The sequence below is a fragment of the Tachyglossus aculeatus genome, chromosome 2 (genome assembly GCF_015852505.1).
Source record: "Tachyglossus aculeatus isolate mTacAcu1 chromosome 2, mTacAcu1.pri, whole genome shotgun sequence".
Taxonomy (NCBI): domain Eukaryota; kingdom Metazoa; phylum Chordata; class Mammalia; order Monotremata; family Tachyglossidae; genus Tachyglossus; species Tachyglossus aculeatus.
The window spans coordinates 65,527,513-65,552,135 of record NC_052067.1 but is presented as its reverse complement, the minus strand read 5'-3'; the positions used below and the strand labels follow the sequence as shown (position 1 = coordinate 65,552,135).

The window sequence follows — 24,623 nt, the reverse complement described above, 5'->3', positions numbered from 1 at the left end:
CCTTATCCAACTCCTTGAACGAGTTGTCTACACGCGCTGCCTCGAATTCCTCAGCACCAACTCTCTCCTCGACCCCCTCCAGTCTGGCTTCCGTCCCCTACATTCCACAGAAACTGCCCTCTCAAAGGTCACCAATGACCTCCTGCTTGCCAAATCCAACGGCTCATACACCGTCCTAATCCTCCTCGACCTCTCAGCTGCCTTCGACACTGTGGACCACCCCCTTCTCCTCAACACGCTATCTGACCTTGGCTTCACAGACTCCGTCCTCTCCTGGTTCTCCTCTTATCTCTCCGGTCGTTCATTCTCAGTCTCTTTTGCAGGCTCCTCCTCCCCCTCCCATCCCCTTACTGTGGGGGTTCCCCAAGGTTCAGTGCTTGGTCCCCTTCTGTTCTCGATCTACACGCACTCCCTTGGTGACCTCATTCGCTCCCACGGCTTCAACTATCATCTCTACGCTGATGACACCCAGATCTACATCTCTGCCCCTGCTCTCTCCCCTTCTCTCCAGGCTCGCATCTCCTCCTGCCTTCAGGACATCTCCATCTGGATGTCTGCCCGCCACCTAAAACTAAACATGTCCAAGACTGAACTCCTTGTCTTCCCTCCCAAACTCTGCCCTCTCCCTGACTTTCCCATCTCTGTTGACGGCACTACCATCCTTCCCGTCTCACAAGCCCGCAACCTTGGTGTCATCCTTGACTCCGCTCTCTCATTCACCCCTCACATCCAAGCCGTCACCCAAACCTGCCGGTCTCAGCTCCGCAACACTGCCAAGATCCGCCCTTTCTTCTCCATCCAAACCGCTACCCTGCTCGTTCAAGCTCTCATCCTACCCCGTCTGGACTACTGCATCAGCCTTCTCTCTGATCTCCCATCCTCGTGTCTCTCCCCACTGCAATCCATACTTCATGCTGCTGCCCGGATTGTCTTTGTCCAGAAACGCTCTGGGCATGTTACTCCCCTCAAAAATCTCCAATGGCTACCAATCAATCTGCGCATCAGGCAGAAACTCCTCACCCTGGGCTTCAAGGCTGTCCATCCCCTCGCCCCCTCCTACCTCACCTGCCTTCTCTCCTTTTCCAGCCCAGCCCGCACCCTCCGTTCCTCCGCCGCTAATCTCCTCACCGTAACTCGTTCTCGCCTGTCCCGCCATCGACCCCCGGCCCACGTCCTCCCCCGGGCCTGGAATGCCCTCCCTCTGCCCATCCGCCAAGCTAGCTCTCTTCCTCCCTTCAAGGCCCTACTGAGAGCTCACCTCCTCCAGGAGGCCTTCCCAGACTGAGCCCCTTCCCTCCTCTCCCCCTCGTCCCCCTCTCCATCCCCCCCATCTTACCTCCTTCCCTTCCCCACAGCACCTGTATATATGTATATATGTTTGTACATATTTATTACTCTATTTATTTATTTATTTTACTTGTACATATCTATTCTATTTATTTTATTGTGTTAGTATGTTTGGTTTTGTTCTCTGTCTCCCCCTTTTAGACTGTGAGCCCACTGTTGGGTAGGGACTGTCTCTATATGTTGCCAACTTGTACTTCCCAAGCGCTTAGTACAGTGCTCTGCACACAGTAAGCGCTCAATAAATACGATTGATTGATTATCCAACCTGTCACGAAGTTCATTTCTCTAGACTGTAAACGAGTTCTGGGCAGGGAACATGTCTGCTAATTCTGTTGTATTGCACTCTTTCAAGAGCTTAGAATAGTGCTCTGCACGTAGTAAACGCTCAATAAATATCACTGATTGATTGATTATTATGCATATTGGCAAATCTGAGGATTTGCGATCAACACAGTTCCAATTAACTCTTGGATTGAGATCTATAACAAGTGGAGTTCAAACACCTGTTTCTTCAAGATCTTCCTTTGGATCCTGACCTCATCTGACCCTGCAGAAGGTGGAGAACTTGACAGGCCAGGTGAAAGACACCCGACAATCACAGGCAGGGGAGCCGAACCCTTCGGGATGGTTAGCCCCCCTCTCCTCTCTCCCACTTTTAATAACAATCAGGTTGGACACAGTCCCTGTCCCACATGGGGCTTACAGTCTCAATCCCCATTTTACAGATGAGGGAACTGAGGCACAGAGAAATGAGTGACTTGCCTAAGGTCACACCGCAGACAAGTGGCAGAGACGGGATTAGAACCCTCATCCTTAATGAGACAGTGAGATCTGATTTGCTAGGCACCTTCCGCTCCCATATTTCTCCCAGCTCTGACTTGCGTGCAGGTATGATAGAAATCAGGCAGAACGAACAGAGGTAGCTTTGCCTGCAGATCTCAACTTAATTAGCATCAGACTCAGCTCTGACGTCAGCTCCCCCATTTGAAATTCAGAACTCGCGAATGTCGTGATGGATGCAAACTGTCAAAGGCAGATGGAGTCCATGGTCAGATTTACGCAGAACCTCCAGAGGCCCCAAAGACAGCGGTGAAATCGAGGAGGAATGAATCGGGAAGGGGAGGGTGTTGCAGTTAAGGTAAGAGTATGGGGAGACAGGGGGGCGGAGAGGGGTTAAAGAAAATATTATTTTAAGAAATACCTCACCTGCAATTCCGATGAAGACCGTCAGGCCAAAACAGAGGAAGAAGACGACAAAGACGAGGACGAAGTGGCGCTTAGACAGTGTGTACAATCGCATGGGGGCCAACCTGCAAGAAGGAGTGGCATCTAATTAGTAGTCAGTTGTATTTATTGGGTGCTTACTGTGTGCAGAGCACTATACTAAGTGCTTGGGAGAGTACAATATAATGGACACATTCCCTGTTCACAATGAGCTTACTGTCTGGGGGGGGGAGAACTCAAGTCAGCTGTGTCTGAGCAAGGAACTGCAAATGCATAAGCAGATGCCGGCTACTTATTCCATCCGATCTTGAAACATTAGGGATGTGGTGTACTTATTGTTGTGGGGTTTTTTTAATGGTGTCTGTCAAGCGCTTGCTATGGTCCAGGCACTGGACTAAGTGCTGGGGTAGATACAAGCTAGTCAGGTTGAACATGGTCCCTGTCCACACGGGGATCACGGGCTTAACCCCACTTTACAGATGAAGTCACTGAGGCAAAGAGAAGCGACACACAAAGAGCAGACACGTGACGGAGCAGGGATTGTTGTTGGTAGTGGTTTGGCTACAGACAATTGCCCCTCAGAATCTAGTGGAGGTGGTCTTACACAACTGGGTAACTTTTCCTGGTACATAAAAGAAATGGAGGCAATCTCTGGAACACAAGTCAACTCAAAGGACTCCCTGTCAATCCAGGAGTAATGAAAACAGTCTTCCCCTCAGTCATTCTTGTCAACGAAGGAAACCTACATTGCAGCTCAACTGCCTCTGGTCATGTCAAAATTACAAAAATTAGACACCTCTTACCCAGTACTCAACAGGATAATACACAACAGAAACTCCCTGAAAAAGGAAAGTCTGTGACTCTCTGGGCAGTTTGGGACAGGAAAAAAAGGATTTGGCTGTTTTCCTCATCATTCCTTCAGCTGATACCCCATCTGCTCATGGCGGTCTTGCTTGTTGACACCTCCTCCCCTTCTTCCTCCTCCTCATCCTCCCTAATTCTCACTGGTCTCCTTCACCAGCTCATACTCCTTCTCTAACTTTGCCACTTCTACACCATCCTCTGCTGACCAGATCCTTATTTTCTCTTCCTGGGCGCTACGCCTCCTAACCTCAGTAATGCCTTTGGACACCTCAGCCCAATGGGACTAACACAAATCCCCCCTACAATCCTGACAACATCCTCCCACCAAACTACCTCATTTAGACGTGGTCTCCGGAACCTCCAGCCTTATCGTTCAGTAAACTTTCCTTCATCCCAAAGCTCCTCCTACTCAACTCTTTCCTGCCACCTGCCATTAATGAGGCACTTCTGTATCCCCTGTGGCCCTTTTCCAAGGTGACCTCACCTTCTCCCATTCTTCCTGACTTAAAAGGAAAGGAAAATAATACTAAAAATCTGTGTGGCCTAGTGGGTAGAACACAGACCAGGGACTCAGAAGTGAGTCAATCATATTTATTGAGCACTTACTGTGTGCAGAGAACTGTGCTAAGCGTTTAGGAGAGTACACTATAACAGATATATTCCCTGCCCACAATGAGTTTACAGTCTAAAATGACCTGGGCACTAATTCCAGCTCCTCTGCATGTTTACCGTGTAATCTTGGTCAAGTGACTTCACTTCTCTGTGCTTCAGTGACCTCATCTGTAAAATGGAGATTAAGACGGTGAGCCCTATGTGGGACACGAATTTTGTCCAAACTGATTAGCTTGTATCTACCCCAGCACTTAGTACAGTGCCTGGTGCATAGTAAGTGCTTAACAAATAAGTAACAAATAACAAACATCTCCATCTGGATGTCTGCCCGCCATCTAAAACTCAGTATGTCCAAGACTGAACTTCTTATCTTCCCTCCCAAACCCTGCCCTCTCCCTGACTTTCCCATCACTGTTGACAGCACTACCATACTTCCCGTCTCACAAGCCCGCAAACTTGGTGTCACCCTCGACTCCGCTCTCTCGTTCACCCCTCACATCCAATCCGTCACCAAAACCTGCCGGTCTCACCTCCGCAAGATCGCCAAGACCCATCCTTTCCTCTCCATCCAAACCGCTACCCTGCTGGTTCCATCTCTCATCCTATCTCGACTGGATTACTGCATCAGCCTCCTCTCTGATCTCCCATCCTCCTGTCTCTCCCCACTTCAATCTATACTTCACGCTGCTGCCCGGATCATCTTTGTGCAGAAATGCTCTGGGCATGTTACTCCCCTCCTCAAAAATCTCCAGTGGCTACCAATCAACCTACACATCAGGCAAAAACTCCTCACTCCCGGCTCCAAGGCTCTCCATCACCTCGCCCCCTCCTACCTCACCTCCCTTCTTTCCTTCTACAGTCCAGCCCGCACCCTCTGCTCCTCTGCCACTAACCTCCTCACTGTGCCTCGTTCTCACCTGTCCTGTCGTCGACCCCCGGCCCACATCCTCCCCCTGGCCTGGAATGCCCTCCCTCCGCACATCCACCAAGCTAGCTCTCTTCCTCCCTTCAAAGCCCTACTGAGAGCTCACCTCCTCCAGGAGGTCTTCCCAGACTGAGCCCCCTCCTTCCTCCCCCATCCCACCTGCCCTAGCTCGTTCCCCTCCCCACAGCACCTGTATATATGTTTGTACATATTTATTACTCTATTTATTTTAGTTGTACATATTTACTATTCCATTTATTTTATTTTGTTAATATGTTTTGGTTTTTTGTCTGTCTCCCCCTTCTAGACTGTGAGCCCGCTGTTGGGAAGGGACCATCTTTATATGTTGTCAACTTATACTTCCCAAGGGCTTAGTACAGTGCTCTGCACACAGTAAGCACTCAATAAATACAACAATGAATGAATGAACAAAGTGCTTAGTACAGTGCTCTGCACACAGTAAGCTCTCAATAAATATGAATGAAAGAAATACCATAAAAACACTGAAAGAAAATAAGTAAATACCATTGATCGACTGATTTAGTAACTCGCCCAAGGTCACTCAGCAGGCAAGTGGTGGAGGTGGTATTTGAACCTGGCTCTCTGACTCTCAAGCCAGTGCACTTACCAGTAGGCCATGCTGTTACCTAGTAAATTTCTCCCCCTTTTCGACTGTGAGGGTACGGTAGGGACTGTCTCTATATGTCTCTACATGTTGCCAACTTGTACTTCCCAAGCGCTTAGTACAGTGCTCTGCACACAGTAAGCGCTCAATAAATACGATTGATTGATTGAAATTTACTATGCCACTTCTGGATTATCTTGCTCCCTTCAAGCTCACCTATTCTTCATTCTTCATTCATCCTAGTTGCCATCGTCTTCTAATGCTGGCTCAGTCAGTCAGTCAATCATATTTATTGAGCACTTACCGTGAGCAGAGCACTATACTAAGTGCTTGGGTGAGTACAATATAACAATAAACAGACACGTTCCCTGCCCACAGTGAACTCACAGTCTAGAGGGGAAGACAGACATTAATATAAAGAAATAAATTACGTGAGATGTCCATAAGTGCTGTGGGGCTGGAAGGGATCGATAAATAAACGGAGCAAGTCAGGCCGACGCAGAAGGGAGTGAGAGAAGAGGAAAGGAAGGCTCAGTCTTCTACTGCCCTCCTGTCCTCACACCACATCTCAGGGATTTTGAGGCCCTCTCAACTCTCACCCCTCTAACTTAATCCTCGAGAACTCCAACACCCACATCGAAAATCCTGCTGACCACTGGGTCAAGTTAAAGTGATTTGCCCAGGGTCAGCAGACAAACAGCAGAGCCGGGATTAAAACCCATGTCCTTCTGACTCACAGGCCCAAGCTCTAACCACTAGACCACGCATCTGATGGACCCGTGGGGAGATGATCAACCAGGTACCTTGTAAGATGAATCTTCTGGGCTCTTGGTTTCTCTTTCAAAAAGTCCCTAGGATTTTGCTTTCTAGGGAATTTTGGAAGATGCGCTTTAGATATGAGCATGGGAAGCAGAGAGCCCTAGTGGAAAGAGCATGGACCTGGGATTAGAGGACATGCCGTTTGTTATGTCTTGTTGTCTATCTCCCCCTTCTAGACTGTGAGCCCACTGTTGGGTAGGGACCGTCTCTATATGTTGCCAACTTGTACTTCCCAAGCGCTTAGTACAGTGCTCTGCACACAGTAAGCGCTCAATAAATACGATTGATGATGATGATAATCCTGGCTCTGCCACTTCCGGCTCTGTGACCACGGACAATTCACTTCACTGGGCCTCAGTTTCCTTATCTGTTCGATGGAAATTCAATACCTCTTCTCCCCCACCACTTAGACTGTGAACCCGAGGTGAGGCAGATACTGTATCCAACCTGGTTATTTTAGGACAGTGTTTGGCACATAATAAACACTTAAATACCCTAATCATCATTACTATTAAGTACATACATATTCTGTCTAGGAGTCAAATGACTATTGAACTCTCCCAAGCACTTAGTACAGAGCTCTGCACACACTAAGCACTCAATACAACTGATTGATTGATTCTTTTGAAAAAAACATCTGTTACTTAACCATGAAATTAAAGAGAAATGTCACATGGCCTAAGCCATGACCAGGAGGCTCAGATGTTTCCAGTGCTCTCCTGAGTCTTCCTGTCTGCGGTTTTTTATGATACTTTTTAGACTTCCTAAACTGAAATGTAGCATTAATACTTCTCTGCTCACTTCCTGGCTGTCAGATAGGAGGGCAGGGATCAATCAATCAATCATATTTATTGAACATTTTCCATTTGCAGAGCACTGTACTAAGCACTTGGGAGTGTATAACAACAGACACATTCCCTCCCACAACGAGCTTACAGTCTAGAGGGGGAGACTGACATTAATAGAAATCAATAAATTACACATAAGTAAGTGCTGTGGGGCTGGGGTGGAGGATGAATAAAGGGAGAAAGTCAGGGTGACATAAAAAAGAGTAGAAGAAAAGAAAATGAGGGCTTAAATCAGGGAAGGCCTCCTGAAGGAGATGTTCCTTCAGTAAGACTTTGAAAGAGGGGAGGGAACTGTCTGTTGGAAATGAAGAGGGAGGGCGTTCCAGAGGGGTGGAGAAGTGTTTGCAAAATGCACTTTAAACTAAACTACTTTTATAAATGGTTCATTTATTTTTGCCATTAGGATAAAGGGAGCACAAGCAAATGAATGTGGGTTAGTGCTGGAGATTTTGAGTGAGTCCCACAAGAAGGAAAAAAAAAGTTATGTAACTACTTCTGATCTCAAATTTTCCAGAGCAATACAAAGAAAGGGAAGACAGGAAGGGTAGAAACAAGAAACTAACCTGAGACGGGATTCAATCAATCAATCAACAGTATTTGCAGAGAGCTTACTGTGCTCAGAACACTGTACTAATTGCTTGGGAGAATACAATATAATAGAGTTGGTAGACAGGATCGCTGACCACAAGAAACAGTCTAGTGGAAAGAGCAGAAGCCAGAGAATCAGAGGACCTGGGTTCTAATCCCAGCTCTGCCTCATCATCGTCATCATAATGGGTTTTGTGAAGCATTTATTGTGTACTAAACATTGGGGTAGATACAAGATAATCAGGTCCCACATGGGCCTCACAGTCTAAGTAGGAGGGAAAAGGGGTATTGAATCCCCATTTTAAAGATGGGGGAACTGAGGCACAGAGAAGCTACAATACATAGCCATTATCTGCTGTGTGACTTTGGGCAAGTCACTTAACTTCTCTGTGCCAGTTTCTTCAACTGTAAAATGGGGATTCAATACCCATTTTCCCACCTACACTGTGAGCCCCACGTGGGATGGGGACTGTGTCTGACCCGATTAATCTGTTTCTACCCCACACTTAGAACAATGCTTGACACACAGTATATGTGCTTCACAAATCCCATTTTAAAAGGAGCATACAAAACTAGAGGGGAAGATGGACATTAAAATAAATTACAGAGGGGGGAATAATAATGATGGCATTTATAAAGTGCTTACTATGTGCAAAGCACTGTTCTAAGTGCTGGGGAGGTTACAAGGTGATCAGGTTGTCCCATGGGGGCTTACAGTCTTAGTCCCCATTTTACAGATGAGGTAACTGAGGCCCAGAGAAGTTAAGACTTGTCCAAAGTCACACAGCTGACAATTGGTGGAGCAGGGATTTGAACCCCTGACCTCTGACTCCAAAACCCATGCTCTTTCCACTGAGCCATGCTGCTTCTCATAATGGAAATGGGAGCAGAGAGGAAATTTAAGTGTAAAGTATCAAACTGTTCAAGGGGTACAGATCCAAGTGCACAGATGAGGCAGAAGGGAGGGAGAAGAGGGGAAATGAGGTCTAATAATAATAACAGAGATGTTGTTTGTTAAGTGCTTACTATGTACCAGGCACTGTACTAAGCACTGAAATGGATACAAGCAAATCGAGTTGGACATGTTCCCTGTCTCACGTGGGGCTCGCAGTCCCAATCCCCATTTTACAGGTGAGGTAACTGAGGCCCAGAAAAGTGAAGTGACTTGCCTAAGGTCACATAGCAGACACGTGGCGGAGTCAGGATTAGAACCCATGACCATCCAACTGGTAGGCCTGTGCCTATCCACTATGCCATGCTGCTCTCTAAGTCAGGGACAGCTGCTTGACTAGTCTTTCATTCATTCAATCATATTTATGGAGTGCTTACTGTGTGCAAAGCACTGTACTAAGGGCTTGGGAGAGTACAATGTAACAATAAACAGACACATTCCCGCCCACAATCCAGCTTGCAGTCTAGAGCCTAAAGTCTACAGTCTAGTCTTATACAGGGACCGTTTCTATACGTTGCCAACTTGTAATTCCCAAGCGCTCAGTACAGTGCTCTGCATACAGTAAGCGTTCAATAAATGCAATTGAATGAATGAATGAATGAATGAATTCGGAAAAAAATAAAGCCACCAGATTTCTTTCCACCAAGAACGTCACTTTACCATGATGGTTTCCAAACCTTTCTCTCATGATTTACAAGGAGCTTTCTCCACACCCTACCCTAACCCTAGCCCCCTCCATACAAACAACCAACCCCCCAAAATACACTTTGTGTCCCACGTAGCAATACAAAAGGTCTTAGAATCTAACAGGGCAAGAAGTTCAGGAGGATGACCCAGGGAGATGTGACCAGTTCATCGTGTTCATAAAGCTCATCTCTCTCCGCCAAACTCCTACCACACAGACTCAAGCTCTCGGCATAACACAGACTACTGCACTGGCTTCCTCACTGGCATCCCTGCCTCCAGCCTCTCCCTTTTCTCATCTACAACTCCCGGGGCTGCTTTGAGTCTCTTCACTTCTCTGGGCTTCAGTTCCCTCATCTGTAAAATGGGGATTGAGACTGGGAGCCCCACATGAGACAGGATCTGCGTCCAACACGATTTGTTTGTGTCCACCCCAGCTTGCCACATAGTAAGTGCTTAACAAATACCACAATTATTATTATTATTATTGTTACCTTCCTGAAGCGGCATTCAGCCCGCACCTCTCAACTCCCCCAAAACCTCTAATGTCTACCCACTTCCCTCCCCATCAAGCACAACCTGAGAAGCAGCGTGGCCTAGTGGATAGAGCACGGGCCTGGGATTCAGAAGGACCTGGGTTCTAATCTCGGATCCGTCACTTGTCACCTTTGTGACCTTGGGCGAATCACTTCATTTCTCTGTGCCTACGTTACCTCATCTCTAAAACGGCGATTAAGACGGTGAGGTCCAGGTGGGACGTGGATTGTGTCCAACCTGATTAGCTTGTACCTAACCCAGCGCTTAGTACAGTCCTGACACATAGTAAGCACTTAATACCACAAAAACAATCCTTTCCATTACTTTCAAGGCTGGCCACTAGCTTTCCCTTTCTCACATATCAGCGCTTATGACTCACCTGTATCTAACCCAGTGCTTAGAACCATGTTTGACACATGGCAAGCATTTGACAACAATCATTTTTTTTTAAAAAAAAGGTGGCTTTTCCAAGCTAGCTGAAGATGAGAGCAGGATGAGGTCCTGTCCAATGTTCTGTTCCACATATAGAAAGAGAATGGAACAGACAAGTGGCAAAGCATATCAACATACCCCAGCTATACTGACATGCTTTGTCCAAGAAAGACTGGACTCCATTATCTGAGGAAACTGATGAAAAGGTCACTTTTCTCTATGGCATGATTCCACGTACACCCACATCCCGGTTCAAGGATACCGGCTGCAGCATGAGAACAAAGACTCAGCTCTGCCAATTCAGATTGTTCTCTGTAGACATAAGGAGGAGTTCCCTAGAGTCAGCCTCTCCCCTTGGGTGGCTTTGTTTGTTGAGTCTAACTTGGCCAGTTCCGGGAGCATACTGCACACAGGGAGACTAGTTGTGGATCCTGCTGACAACTCCCGCTTTCTACCTTTTCAAGAAGCCAATTTTTATGAGAATGAAGGCTGTACATCTCCAGTGTTGGGTATTTTTCAGCCCTAAGGGAAGTTAGGGCAATCGTGAGGAGGCAGAACCTGATGTGGATCAGAAATAAAAGCTTCCATTTTTCCACCAAACAAATGACCTAAGACCCCTTGGCAATAACTCCTCTTCTCTTCCATTAGGAGCCCGGGACTGGCACGGGTCAGGGCAAGGCAGAGGTGAGGTGGTTTAGCCAAACTGGTGGGTGGCGGAGGTGGCAAAGAGGTAGGGGTTAGCCTAAAGACTTGTCTCTTGACAAGTCAATTTTATTCCTTTTATTTTCCCCCAGGTATTAAATGGAGTGCTCCATTGCAACTGGTGAGGGGGTGGTTAAAAAAGTATGGTTTTACCTCTTGGTAAGGAGCAGAAATTTAGTTATGACCTCCCACCCCCCACCCTCCAGCAGTACGTCTAACAAAGATATGGGCGGCCAACTCTTTTTCCCCCTCTGCCTGTATTACATTATTCTCAGGGTACCCTGTGGTCTGAAGCGGAGAGTGTTCCAGGGTTCAGGCAAACCCCAAGGGCTCCCCACTGGGAAGCTGAAAGGTAGAGGAAGACGTTATCGCTTGGTGACGAACTAGAAAATGAATATGTATTTAAAAGCACAGCCTCCATTTTGGAAGTATGCACATCCCTTATCAAATACAGAGGAGGAGGAAGGGAATGCTGAAAGGAAGGGAAGCAGTGTTGCCTAATGGATAGAGCCCAGGCCTGAGAGTCAGAAGGACCTGGGTTCTATTCCCGGCTCCGCCACTTGTCAGCTGTGTGACCTTGGGCAAATTGCTTAACTTTTCTGTGCCTTAGTTACCTCATCTACAAAATGGGGATTAAGACTGTGATCCCCATGTGGGGCATGGACTGTGTCCAACCTGATTACGTTGTAACTGTCCCAGTGCTTAAATACCATTAAAAAAAGGAAGAAAATGAGGTGGACACGGAACTTCCTTTATGCTCCTTGGGACCTGTCCCTCATATTTGAAGTCGGCCAACTCTGTTGTTTTGTATTTAGTACAGTGCCCTGCACATAGTAAGCATTAAATAAATACCATTGATAATGATGATGATGCTAAAATAATCTCCCTCTATGATGTCTCACTGAAATTGGTCACCACCCCTCACTCAAACAGATCTCCAATGAAATCACAACTCTGAATGGTTTCCCCGGCTTTTCGACTACATCCACTGATTTCACCCAGTGATTGCAAGGAAAAGCTTTTACAGTTTACACAGAGTCCTGAATAGCAATAAGAGAAACTGTAGTATTTGTTAAGTACTTACTATGTGCCAAGCTCTGGTAAAGGCTGGGGTAGATACCATAAATACAATCAGATTCAGTCCCATGTGGGACTCACAGTCCAAGAGCAGCATAGCGTAGTGGATAAAACCTGAGCTTGGGAGTCAGAAGGACGTGGGTTCTAATCCAGGCTCTACCACTGGGTAACCTTGGGCAAGTCACTTCACTTCTCTGTGCCTCAATTATCAGCTGCAAAATGGGGTTTCTGGCTGTTCTTCCTCCTTTCAACTAGGCCAGCTCCTATTATAATAAAATAATAATAATAAAATGGGACTTTTTACTTAAGCGCTTACTATGTGCTGGACACTGGGGTAGATACAAGATAATCAGGTTGGACACAGTCCCTGTCCCACATGGGGCTCACAATATTAATTCCCATTTTACGAATGAGGGAACCGAGGCCCAGAGAAGTGAAGTGGCTTGTCCAAGGTCACACAGCAGGGATGGGACCGAGCCAGGCTTAGGACTCAGGTCCTTCTGACTTGCACTATCCCCCTCGTCCCCCTCTCCATCCCCCCCATCTTACCTCCTTCCCTTCCCCACAGCACCTGTATATATGTATATATGTTTGTACATATTTATTACTCTATTTATTTATTTATTTTACTTGTACATATCTATTCTATTTATTTTATTTTGTTAGTATGTTTGGTTTTGTTCTCTGTCTCCCCCTTCTAGACTGTGAGCCCGCTGTTGGGTAGGGACTGTCTCTATATGTTGCCAACTTGTACTTCCCAAGTGCTTAGTACAGTGCTCTGCACACAGTAAGCGCTCAATAAATACGATTGATTGATTGATTGATTGATTGATTGATTGATAGACCACGCTGCTTCTCAGGGCTTCTAGTTGTTAGCCTTGGCATGTTGAAGAGGCAGGGCCTGACCATGCTGGTAGCGGCTATCAATCAATCAACGGCATTTATGGAGCTCTTACTCTGTGCAGAGCACTGGACTAAGTACAGAGCTCATCTCAAAGATAAATGGACTGGATGACTGCCCAGTGCCTTCAACTTCAAGGATCTGTGCTCTAGGGAGACCCCTCCTCTCTGAGGACAAGAAGCAGGCAGAGTTCCCTCTGTGGGATAAAATCAGCCAGTGAGGGAACCCTACTCCCCCCTGAAATGAGCTACTCTGAGATCAGGGACAAGGGAGTGGGCTAAGGTGGAGAACCACTACACCCCATTCACGTCCTTTCCAGACGCCTCTTGCCCACTCCCAAATCAAGCCCAGAAGTGATCCCCTTATTGCCCAAAGACCTTTCCTGGGACCAGTGGAAAGAGCACGGGCTTGGGAGTCAGAAGACGTGGGTTCTAATCCCGGCTCTGCCACTTGTCTGCTGTGTGACCTTGGCCAAGTCACTTCACTTCTCTGTGCCTCAGTTACTTCATCTGTAAAATGGGGATTAAGACTGTGAGCCCCACGTGGGACAGTCTGTTTACCTTGTATCTACCCCAGCACTTAGAAGAGTGCTTGGCCCATAGTAAGCGCTTAACAAATAATATCATCCTCACCAAATCGCTAAAACGAGGTGAAATGCTCCTGCACTGTTCTCTGGTTAATCCCTCTAGACTGTATACTCACTGAGGGCAGGGAATGTGTCCGTTTATTGTTCTATTGTACTCTCCCAAGTGCTTAGTACCATGCTTTGCACACAGCAAGCTCTCAATAAATGCGACTGAATACAATTGACTGACTGCCTCCTCAACCAAATCACTAGCAGGTTTATATGGGTAGGCAGCTCTATAGTGGGGAAGAGGAAAAAAAAATCAGTGCTGCGGTTTGTTCGGTCAGCCTTAGGTTCTCAGGATCGTCAAAAATCGAGTGCCCGGGTTTGTTCAAATCCATACTCTTACAGGCTCATTAAAAACGTTCTGATCCTTTCCTGCATATGGCACCTGGAATTCAATCTTTCTTTCCAAAAATACTCTCCCTTTCAACCTCAAGCCATCTCAACATGTTGCCGAAACCCTTATCCAAATCAGATATCTACTCCGTTACCCTCTTCTTTCAGGGCACCATGGCCGTCTTCCTGTTACTGAGGGTTCTCAGCTCCTGACGTTCACTATAAAGAGTTTGGATGCTTAGGAACATCACAGATGAGTGACTCCTGGCAAGGCTGCATCACATAGATAAATCTACCTAGCTGGATATCTATATAGTCTTTGTAGTTTGCTTGCAGCCTTTCATTTACAGTCTATACATGAAAATGCTCAAAATATTAGCAGACATCTCCTCACTCACTGTATCCTTTTCCAGATGGAAGGCATTTACGTAGCATCTAATCATTCATTCATTTAATCACATTTGAGTTCTTACTGTGTGCAAAGCACTGTACTAAGTGCTTAGCACTGTACTAAATGCTTAGCATCCCTTTAATGAAGAACTCAGCCCTGAAACTCACCTGAACAACATTCTCAGGAGCCAGGCAAGAGGAAGATTGGAGGAAACTACAGAGCAAGCCAGGGGAAGAACCAGTTAGTGAAGTCAGGTTTCTAAAATTCCAATCCAAGATTCCTTCCAACAGTAATAATAATAATAATAATAACTGTGGTATTTGTTAAGTACTTACTATGTGCCAGGCACTGGACTAAGTGCTGGGGTAAATAAAAGGTAATTGGGTTGGACACAGTCCCTGTATCACGTTGGGCTCACAATCTTCATCTCCATTTTACAGATGAGGGAACTGAGAAGCACAGACAGGTTAAGTGACTTTGCCCAAGCTCACATAGCAGACAAGTGGAAGAATCAGGATTAGAACCCAGGTCATGCTCTATTCACTAGGCCACACTGCTTCCCAAGATTCTGCACTTGAATTTGTGTCCTTTATTCATCCCGCTCTTAGCACTTGCGTCTTGCCTTGTCTTATGCTGTCAGGTCATTTCCGACCCACAGCGACACCATGAGCACATTCATTCATTCAATCATACTTACTGAGCGCTTACTGTGTGCAGAGCACTGTACTAAGCGCTTGGGAAGTACAAGGTGGCAACATATAGAGACGGTCCCTACCCAACAACGGGCTCACAGTCTAGAGTCTCACATCTCTCCCAGAGTGCCCCACCTCCCTCTGCAATCATTCTGGTAGCATGTCTTTAGAGTTTTCTTGGTAGAAATATGGAATTGGTTTACCATTGCCTTCACCATGTGGTAAGCTTGAGTCTCCACCCTCAACTCTCTCCCATGCCACTGTTGCCCAGCACAGGTGAGTTTTCACTTGTAGCAGATTGCCTTCCACTTGCTAGCCACTGCCCATGCTAGGAATGGAAAGGGTAGGCTCCTGCTTGACTTAATTATCTAAGCCAGCACTTAAAACAGTGCTTGACACAAAATAAATGCTTAACAAATGCCATTAAAAATGCTGTGCCCTACAATACTCTCCCAAGCACTTAGAACAGTGCTTTGAACACAGTAACCCACTCTAATATGATTGATTGATCTGAATAATGATAATAATGATTAATAAAGCCTACAAGGCTAGGCAGAGCATGTGCTTTTCCAAAGGAATTATTTTACCACCTGGCCCTGGAACAGGTCACCCCTCTACTTTTGTAACATACTCCCCCAAGCTCTCTGCGCACAGTAAGTGCTCAATAACTACCATTGACTAAGCAATGAAAACTATGATCTCTTCCACATGACAAGGGACCTCAATCGTGGTCGATGTTGTTTCACTTCCAAAGCCAACAGTCAGAGACCGCTTCTCTTCCCTAGACAAGGAGCTCCCCTGGCTTCCCAAACCAGGATTGGCGGGGCTCGAGGGGAAACAAAAGAGGGCAAGCAAAGCACTCGAAATGGCATGAAGTCAGAGGTTTCAAGAGGTAGCCCTAGGAAATCCCTCCCATAGAGGGCAAGGGAACCAACTGGGAGGAAAAGGTTGACCTTGGGCCAGCCCCATGAAGTGGCCCACCATAGTATCTTGAATACTATGGAAAAAAACCCCAAAACCAGAGGGATAGAAGGCAGACAAACCCCAAGCTCAGCTCTGATCCCAGGGTAATCTAGTGAGTCGCGGAGTCCATTCACTCAGCGATAATAATAATTGTGGTATTTGTTTAGTGCTTACTATGTGCCAGATTCTGTGATAATAATAATAATTAATAGTAATATTTATGGTATTTGTTAAGCACTTACTATGTGTCAGGCAGTGTTCTAAGCACTGGCGTGGAGATGAGCAAATTGGGTTGACACAATCCCTGTCCCACGTGGGGCTCTCAGTCTCAATCCCCATTTTACAGATGCGGGAACTGAGGCCCAGAGAAGTGAAGTGCCTTGCCCAAGGTCACACAGCAGACAAGCGGCAGAGCCGGGATTAGAACCCATGACCTTCTGATTCCCAGGCCTGGGCTCTATCCACTACACCATGCTGCTTCACAGTCCCTGTCCTACATTGGGTTTACAGCTCCTCCCTTTCCACTTCAAATCCCTCTGGAGGGTGGGCGCCATGGGGTTGACAGAGTTTTTGATGACACATTCTATGACACTTTCTGGGAAATGGAGCCCAGTTTTCCTGTTTCACTGCCCTCACCCTTGCCCGCGACCAATACTAAGACAACAACCATCACATCACAAAACAATAAGAACAAAAACAGGCATCACCCAGAAAGAACAGTGCTTACTGCCACCTTCACTAGTGATGGAGCTGACAAGAAGTCATGTGGCTTCATCGAGTGATGATGAAAGGAAGGAATCCCACTGAGAAGGTGGTAATTCAATAACAATTTTTTATTTACGGTACTTGTTAAAAGCTTACCTTGTGCCAAGCAATGTATTAAGCACTGAGGCAGAGCCAAGATAATCAAGTTAATCAAGTTGGACACAGTCCCTGTTCTATAAGGGGCTCGCTGTCTAAGTATATATATATATATATATATATATATACACCTGTATATATGTATATATGTTTGTACATATTCATTACTCTATTTATTTATTTTACTTGTACATATCTATTCTATTTATTTTATTTTGTTAGTATGTTTGCTTTTGTTCTCTGTCTCCCCCTTTTAGACTGTGAGCCCACTGTCGGGTAGGGACTGTCTCTATATGTTGCCAATTTGTACTTCCCAAGCGCTTAGTACAGTGCTCTGCACACAGTAAGCACTCAATAAATACAATTGATTGATTGATTGATTGACCAGAGGAGCCATTAGGGGCAGAGAGAGGCAGAGCAGAGGGATTTTTGCTCCTCAAACACCCTCTCCCTTCTGCTCTTACTAACAATAATAATAATGATGACCGTGGTTTGTTTAACACTTGCTATGTGCCAAGCACTGTTCTAAGCACTGGGGTAGGTACAAGGAAATCAGGTTGGACACGGTCCCTGTCCCACCTGGGGCTCACAGTCTTAAGGAGGTAACAGAGGCATAGAAGTTAAGTGACTTGCCTAAGGTCACACAGCAGACAAGTGGCAGAGCCGGGATTAGAACCCACATCCTCTTGACTTCCCCAGCCCATGTTCTTGCCACCCACCTTGACCATGAACGTCTACACATATTCAATAATTCATCTGGTCACTTCACCCCAGTATACTGGTGTTACTAACCATGACATCCTTATTCTTGGGCCTGCTTTTCCATACACTATTGACATCTGCTGCCCCGCTCCGCCCACAGCAGGGATCATGGTTTTGGCACACGGCGGTGCTTACCAGAACGGGAAGCGCAAAAATACCATCGACTGATTCGACTAATAATTCAACTCAATACAGACCGGTGCAGCCGGAAGGTCCTGCCTGGTTAGAACTTGGCTTAAGAACCTAATCTTTAAGAAGTGTGTCCTAGATAAGACTGTAGCATGACTTATAGCCACAGCTGATTTTCTCTTGACCATTTTTTGGCACCGAATCCCTGGGTTTCTCTTCATCTAATAATGTAGTTCATCAGCGGTTTTGAATGAGCCCAAGTTCAATAGTCCTTCTATTCAAAATAACATCCCAGTCATCCACCTGATGAAAATTGGAATTTCACGAGGAGACCCAGTCCTCCCGTCTGTGAAGCCCACTATGTTCAGCTCTTGGGTTTTATGCAAGTAGCATTACAGAGCTTCAGACCTGACCTAAACTCCAGGTGTCTGCTGCAATGAGTATCTTCTTGCTTTAAAGGACTAAGACGCAGCCTCTGATGATGGGAGCTTTATTCGATTGCCAGAAACAGCCTTCCAACATGGCTACACGAATTCCACCACCTGATAACAGGAGCGTGACAACCTGCTGAAATAGCATACCACTGTTTTGAGAGGATAGATCCCTGGAAGATGAGAGCAAATCAGACACTGGGCGACCTTCCTACTGGTGTCGGACCCATCGTCCTTCATTCGGAGGACATGCGGGGAGAGTCGAGTCGGCTCCAGAAAACCTCTTCTTCCCAAGTTCCAATGAAAGGCGTGACACCATTGCCTGGAACTGGTTCCCAGTCACTCAATGAGTGGCCCAAGCTGGTGACCTGACGCAGCCAACTGATGGCCCAGGGAGTTGGCAAGGCTCTACACCTCTCGATATAAGGTTTGAAAGGAGCGTAACCCTGCCCAAGTAATTTCTCCCCAAAGAGCAATGTAGTCTGGCAGCTAAAGCAGTATTGATACTGACAAACCTCAACAGTCATTATGACTAGTGTACACGACTTTACACTAACCCAAACAAAAAACAAAATGCAGCATTGATACTGACAAATATCAGCAGTCCTTATGACTATGGTACACAGCTTTACACTAACCCAAACAAAAACAACACCACAACCTATGCCTGGATTGCAGATCTAGCCTAAAAGCTAACGCCCAAGAGTGGTTGGGTTAATTTGAGTTATCTGACACAACACACCAGAGGTCACAGTGGAACTTGGGAAGCAAAATGACTTAGCTTAGTGGCAGACAATGGATTTCTTCATATTATATTTTATTGAAACCATAACATTATCCACAGGGTCTCATAATTTGATTCAAGCAGTACAAGAGAAGGCCTGCCCCTCCAAAGAAGTACAATTCACTTCACATAAGGGCATATGTTAGGGAGATCAATTGGTTTCCAAGCATACTTCATCTCTGGTGTGAAAGCACCCTTAGGTTGCCATTACTATTACTAATAATTATAGTAGTTGTTAATAGCTCATTATTTACCACTGTATTAAGAGCTGGGGAAGATACAAGATAACTCAGTTGGACATATTTCCTTGTCCCACACAGGGGCTCACAGTCTAAGTAGACGAGAGTAGGATTTAATAATCATTATGGTATCTGTTAAGTGCTTACTATGTGCGAGGCACTGTACTAAACACTGGTGGGGATACCAGCAAATCGGGTTGGACACAGTCCCTGTCCCATGTGGGGCTCACAGTTTCAATCCCCATTTTACAGATGAAGTAACCGAGGCACAGAGAGGTGACTTGCCCAAGATCACACGGAAGACAAATGGTGAAGCCAGGATTAGAACCCGTAACCCCCGACTCCCAGGCCAGTGCTCTATCCCCTAGGCCATGCTGCTTCTGTAAAATGTCCACTAGGCCATCTGTAAAAAGTCCATTTTACAGATGAGGAAACTGACACCCAGAAGTTGTGACTTGTCCACAATAGACAAGCAATGGAGTCAGGATTAGAACCCACATCCTGTGACGTCCAGATTCGTGCTCTTTCCATTAAGGGATGCTGCTTAAACAACTTGAAAAAATACAAAATTTGAGAGTCAATTCCATATAACGGGGACTCAACCTGCATGGAACAAGAGCATCAGTTATTGCTCCAGCTCCCTATAGCTTTTAACTGCAGAATTAACTTCTTCAGTTATCTGCCACATTTTAACATCTTTCAGCCACAATCCCCAATAATAACAATAAAAAATAAATAAATTACAGATATATACATATGTGCTGTGGGGCTGGGAGAGGGGATGAATGAAGGGAGCAAGTCAGGGTGTCACAGAAGGGAGTGGGAGAAGAGGAGAGGAGGGTTTAATCAGGGAAGGCTTCTTGGGGGCTGGGAGAGGGGATGAATGAAAGGAGCAAGTCAGGGTGTCACAGAAGGGAGTGGGAGAAGAGGACGGCTTAGTCAGGGAAGGCTTCTTGGAGGCTTCAGTAAGGCTTTGAAGTGAAGGAGAGCAATTATCTGTCTGATATGAGGAGGGAGGGTGTTCCAGGCCAGAGGCAGGATGTGGGCGAGAGGTCGGCGGCAAGATAGACGAGATCGAGGTAGAGTGAGAAGGTTAGCATTAGAGGAACGAAGTGTGCGGGCTGGGTTATAGTTAGGAGAGTAGCGAGGTGAGGTAGGAGGGAGTGAGGTGATTGAGTGCTTTAAAGCCAACGGTGAGGAGTTTCTGTTTGATGCAGAGGTGGACGGACAACCACTGGAGTTTCTTGAGGAATGTGTGCAAAACACCACACGCGCACACACACACACACCCACGCACACACACACACATCTGTTAAGCACTTACTGTGTGCCAAGCACTGTTCTAAACAGTAGGGTAGATTCAAGTTAATCAGGTCTCCTGATGGGGCTTCGCAGTCTAAGTTGGAGGGAGAACAGGCATTGAATCCTGATTTTACAATTGAGGAAACTGAGTCATAGAAAAGGGAATTGACTTGCCCAAGGTTACACAGCAGACAAGTGGCAGAGCCAGAATCACAACTCAGATCACATTAATGAAAGTACTTCTCCTATCCCGCCTTGATTATTGTATCAGCCTCCTCGCTGACCTCCCTGCCTCCTGTCTCTCCCTACTCCAGTCCATACTCTCTATGCTGCCCAAATCAATTTCCTTCAAAAATGTTCAGGCCATGTTTCCCCATTCCTCAAGAAACTCCAGTGGCTGCCCATCCATCTCAGCATCAAACAAAAACTCCTCCCAATTGGCTTTAAAGCACTCCATCACCTTGCCGCCTCCTACCTCACCTCACTGCTCTCCTGATACAACCCAGCCGACATAACCTAGCCCTCTAATGCTAACCTACTCACTGGACCTCAATCTCGTCTATCTCGCCGCCGACCTCTCACCCATATCCCACCTCTGGCCTGGAACACCTTCCCTCCTCATATCAGACAGAAAACTGCTCTCCTGCACTTCAAAACTTTATTGAAGGCACATCTCCTCCAAGAAGCCTTCCCTGACTAAGCCCTCCACTCCTCCTACTCCTTCTGTGCTGCTCTTATTTGCTCCTTCATTCTTCCACCATCCTATCCCACAGCACAAATGTATATATATGTAATGCATTTATCTTTTTATTTACTATATATTAATGTCTGCCTCCCCCTCTAGACTGTGAGCTCTTTGTGAGCAAGGAATATGTTTGTTGTTATATGGTACTCTCCCACACACTTAGTACGGTGCTTTGCACACAGTAAGTGCTCAATAAGTACGACAATGAAAGAATGAAGGCCCTCTGATTCTCAAACCCAACATCTTTCACCGGGGCTTGGCTGCTTCCTTAGAAAGCCAGAGTTTAGCAATTGTCCTTACCATCCAAGACAGGCTGTGTGTCAAACTTGATTTCTACTCAGGCCTTGAAAGGCCCATCTTCAGCATCTGTTCACAACCTGTAAACCCCTCAGCCCAGAGCATCCTTAGAACGCTTTTTCCCACTGCTCACGGTGTCATACACTTTGCACTTGCTATTTCTCAGAGCTCACCTTTTGGCGCTAACATGGTGAGGGAACTGAAGCTCTGAGAGGTAAAGTAACTTTGCCCAAGGCAATGGATCCTCAATTTTTCTGAGGACCCCCTGGTCAGATCAAAAGCCTACCCTCTGCTACTCCCTCCAGGGGAGGGTAGCCGAAGAATGGAAAGAGGAAGGAGACAGGGTTCTCCAAATTGAGAGGAGGCGGGTCCTCTCTCCACTCTAAATTGTGCCCCATCGCAGAGCAATATAGTTTTAGAAAACCACCACTTTTGTTTTTTAAACGAAAGCCACCCCGATGTTCTAGACAATGGACACACTCGGTGAAGGAGCTAAAAGACCACAGCAAGGCTATTCTGGGATCAGTGTACTGGTCCACCCAGCTCCAATATTCTGCCTCTGGCACTGGGAACAGGATGTCTGGTGTACAAGTGCCGCGGCTACCTTCCTGGAACACCGGACCCACTTACCTTTCCTCTAGGAGCCCAGTCAGGACCCTTCATCAATTAATTTAGCCTCAGGAGGAAAACTCAGAATTAGGGGAGCATAGGAGGAGCTCTGGACTGTAAGTTCAGTGGGGATAAGGAAGGTGTCTACCAGCTCTGTTGTACTGTCCTCACCCAAGCACTTAGAACAGCCCAGCTCACACACTTTCCTCCTTTAATACTAACTTTCTCACTGCATCTCGATTTCTTCCATCTCATCGCCGACCACTCGTCCACATCCTGCCTCTGGCCTGGAAAGCCCTCCCTCCTCCAATCTGACAATGACTCTCCCTGCCTTCAAAGTCTTATTGAAGGCACAACTGCTCCAAGAGGCCTTCCTTGATTAAGAGCTCCTTTTCTCTTCTCCCACTCCCTTCTGCACTGCCCTCACTTGCTCCCTCTATTCATCTCCCCACCACCACCACCACAGCACTTATGTACAGATCTGTAATTTATTTATAATAATGTCTGCCTCCCCCTCTAGACTATAAACTCACATTGGGCAGGTGTGTCTATTATATTGTTATAGTGTACTCTCCCAAGCGCTTAGTACAGATCTCTACACACAGTAAATGCTCTATAAATATGATTGGATGTCTGACTGAGCCTGGGCGCTGTACGCAGTAAGAGCTCAATAAGTACCACTGGTTGATTGACTGAAGGGCAGCAGTGGCATCAGGGGGTCCCAAATGACAATTTCCAAAAGGCAGAACAGGAGTGAGAATTCCGGCCCCCTGAGGTTCCCCTCTTAGATTACTAACCCATAGTGCCTCTGCATAGTCCACTGCAGGCAGGGAATGTGTCTGTTAATTGTTATATTGTCCTCTCCCAAGTGGTTAGTACAGTGCTCTGCAGTACAGTAAGTCCTCAGTAAATAACACTAACTGACAAGCTGTAAGCATTTGGAGGCCTGGGAGATTCTCCTTCACGATTAAGTAACCCTTGTCAATTCCTTCCTCCTCTGATATTTCCCTTCACTTTCTTTCCGGTTCCTGATCTAATCTGACATTCTCCCCGTTGTCATAAATTGCCACCCATCAAATGACAGAACTTGACCAGCTGTTTTTTACGGGAGTTTCTGACCTCTGGCATTTTCCATCTGATTCTCCCCCACAGACTCCAGCACCGAAACACACCTGGTCACGTCCTCTTCCCTAACAGTCTCCTTCATTCAACTGTTTGCTTTCTTCAGGCAAAAGATGTCCTGCCACTGTTCACAGTGCCGTGAATTACTAAATTGTTAAATTTTAAAATCATCCAACATTTCAGGACACACAGAAGGGGATGTACACAACTCCTCTCCCCTCACTCCCTGCCCCCTGAAACCAAATTTCCAACAAGGAAACAACATCATCATCAATCGTATTTACTGAGCGCTTACTGTGTACAGACAGTTGTACCAAGAGAAGAGCAACACACTCGGGAAGAAAAGTCAAACCAAATGAAGGCGAAATGAGCAAACAAGTGCTTAAGAGAGAGAAGATGCAGAACTGGAACACGTGGAAGACCAGGGAGTTGGTGCCTGGGAAATGGGAGTGGGAAGAGAAGGTTATCCAAGTTTTGGCTTTCAAAACCCTCCATCAACTTGCTCCACTTTTCCTCTCTTCCCCGCCTCCCTGTTCTCCAACTCACCCCCGTCACACCACCCAAGCTAGCCTCCTAACTGGACCTATCTCTCGACTCCCCTGCCTCCATCCACTCACTGATGCTATTCTCCCAGGTTGGAATTCCATTCCTCCACGAATCCAACATCTACAGCTCTCCCCACATTCAAAGCCCCAGCTCTCCCCACATTCAAAGCCCTCTTAAAATCCCACTTCATCCATCCAACAAGCCTTCCTTGATTAGTTTCCAAGTACTCAATATCGTTTGAACCATCATCATCATCAATCGTATTTATTGAGCGCTTACTGTGTGCAGAGCACTGTACTAAGCGCTTGGGAAGTACAAATTGGCAACATATAGAGACAGTCCCTGCCCAACAGTGGGCTCACAGTCTAAAAGGGGGAGCCATATGAACTTATACCCATCCTCAGCACTTTTGGATAAACGTTTATTCCACTGAACTTCCAATTATTTAACATAATAATTGGGTATTTGTTGGTGCTTACTATGTGCCAGGCACTGTACTAAGTGCTGAGGTAGATACTGCTAGGAACTATTAGCCTAGATGACTCCATTTTGCTCAAGGCCTTAGCCTACGTGACTCCATCTTGACCAAGGACTACCTCTTGTCAGTATTAAGCAAGAAGTTCCTATAAACAAGACATCTTATCAGGAG

The 24,623-nt window shown here is 46.3% G+C and overlaps 1 protein-coding gene across 3 annotated transcripts in view; it reads right to left on the bottom strand.

Moving 5' to 3' along the window:
* The window catches only part of TMEM181 (transmembrane protein 181), a 133,017-nt gene that overhangs the window by 50,505 nt on the left and 57,889 nt on the right, over positions 1-24,623 (bottom strand). For 2 of the 3 annotated variants that reach the window (XM_038771510.1, XM_038771528.1), the window contains exon 2: positions 2,554-2,657. In XM_038771510.1, the coding sequence (XP_038627438.1) occupies positions 2,554-2,657 (104 nt within the window). Of the gene's footprint in view, positions 1-2,553; positions 2,658-14,659; positions 14,676-24,623 lie in introns of those variants that run through there. The other variant, XM_038771519.1, reaches the window with a different exon arrangement.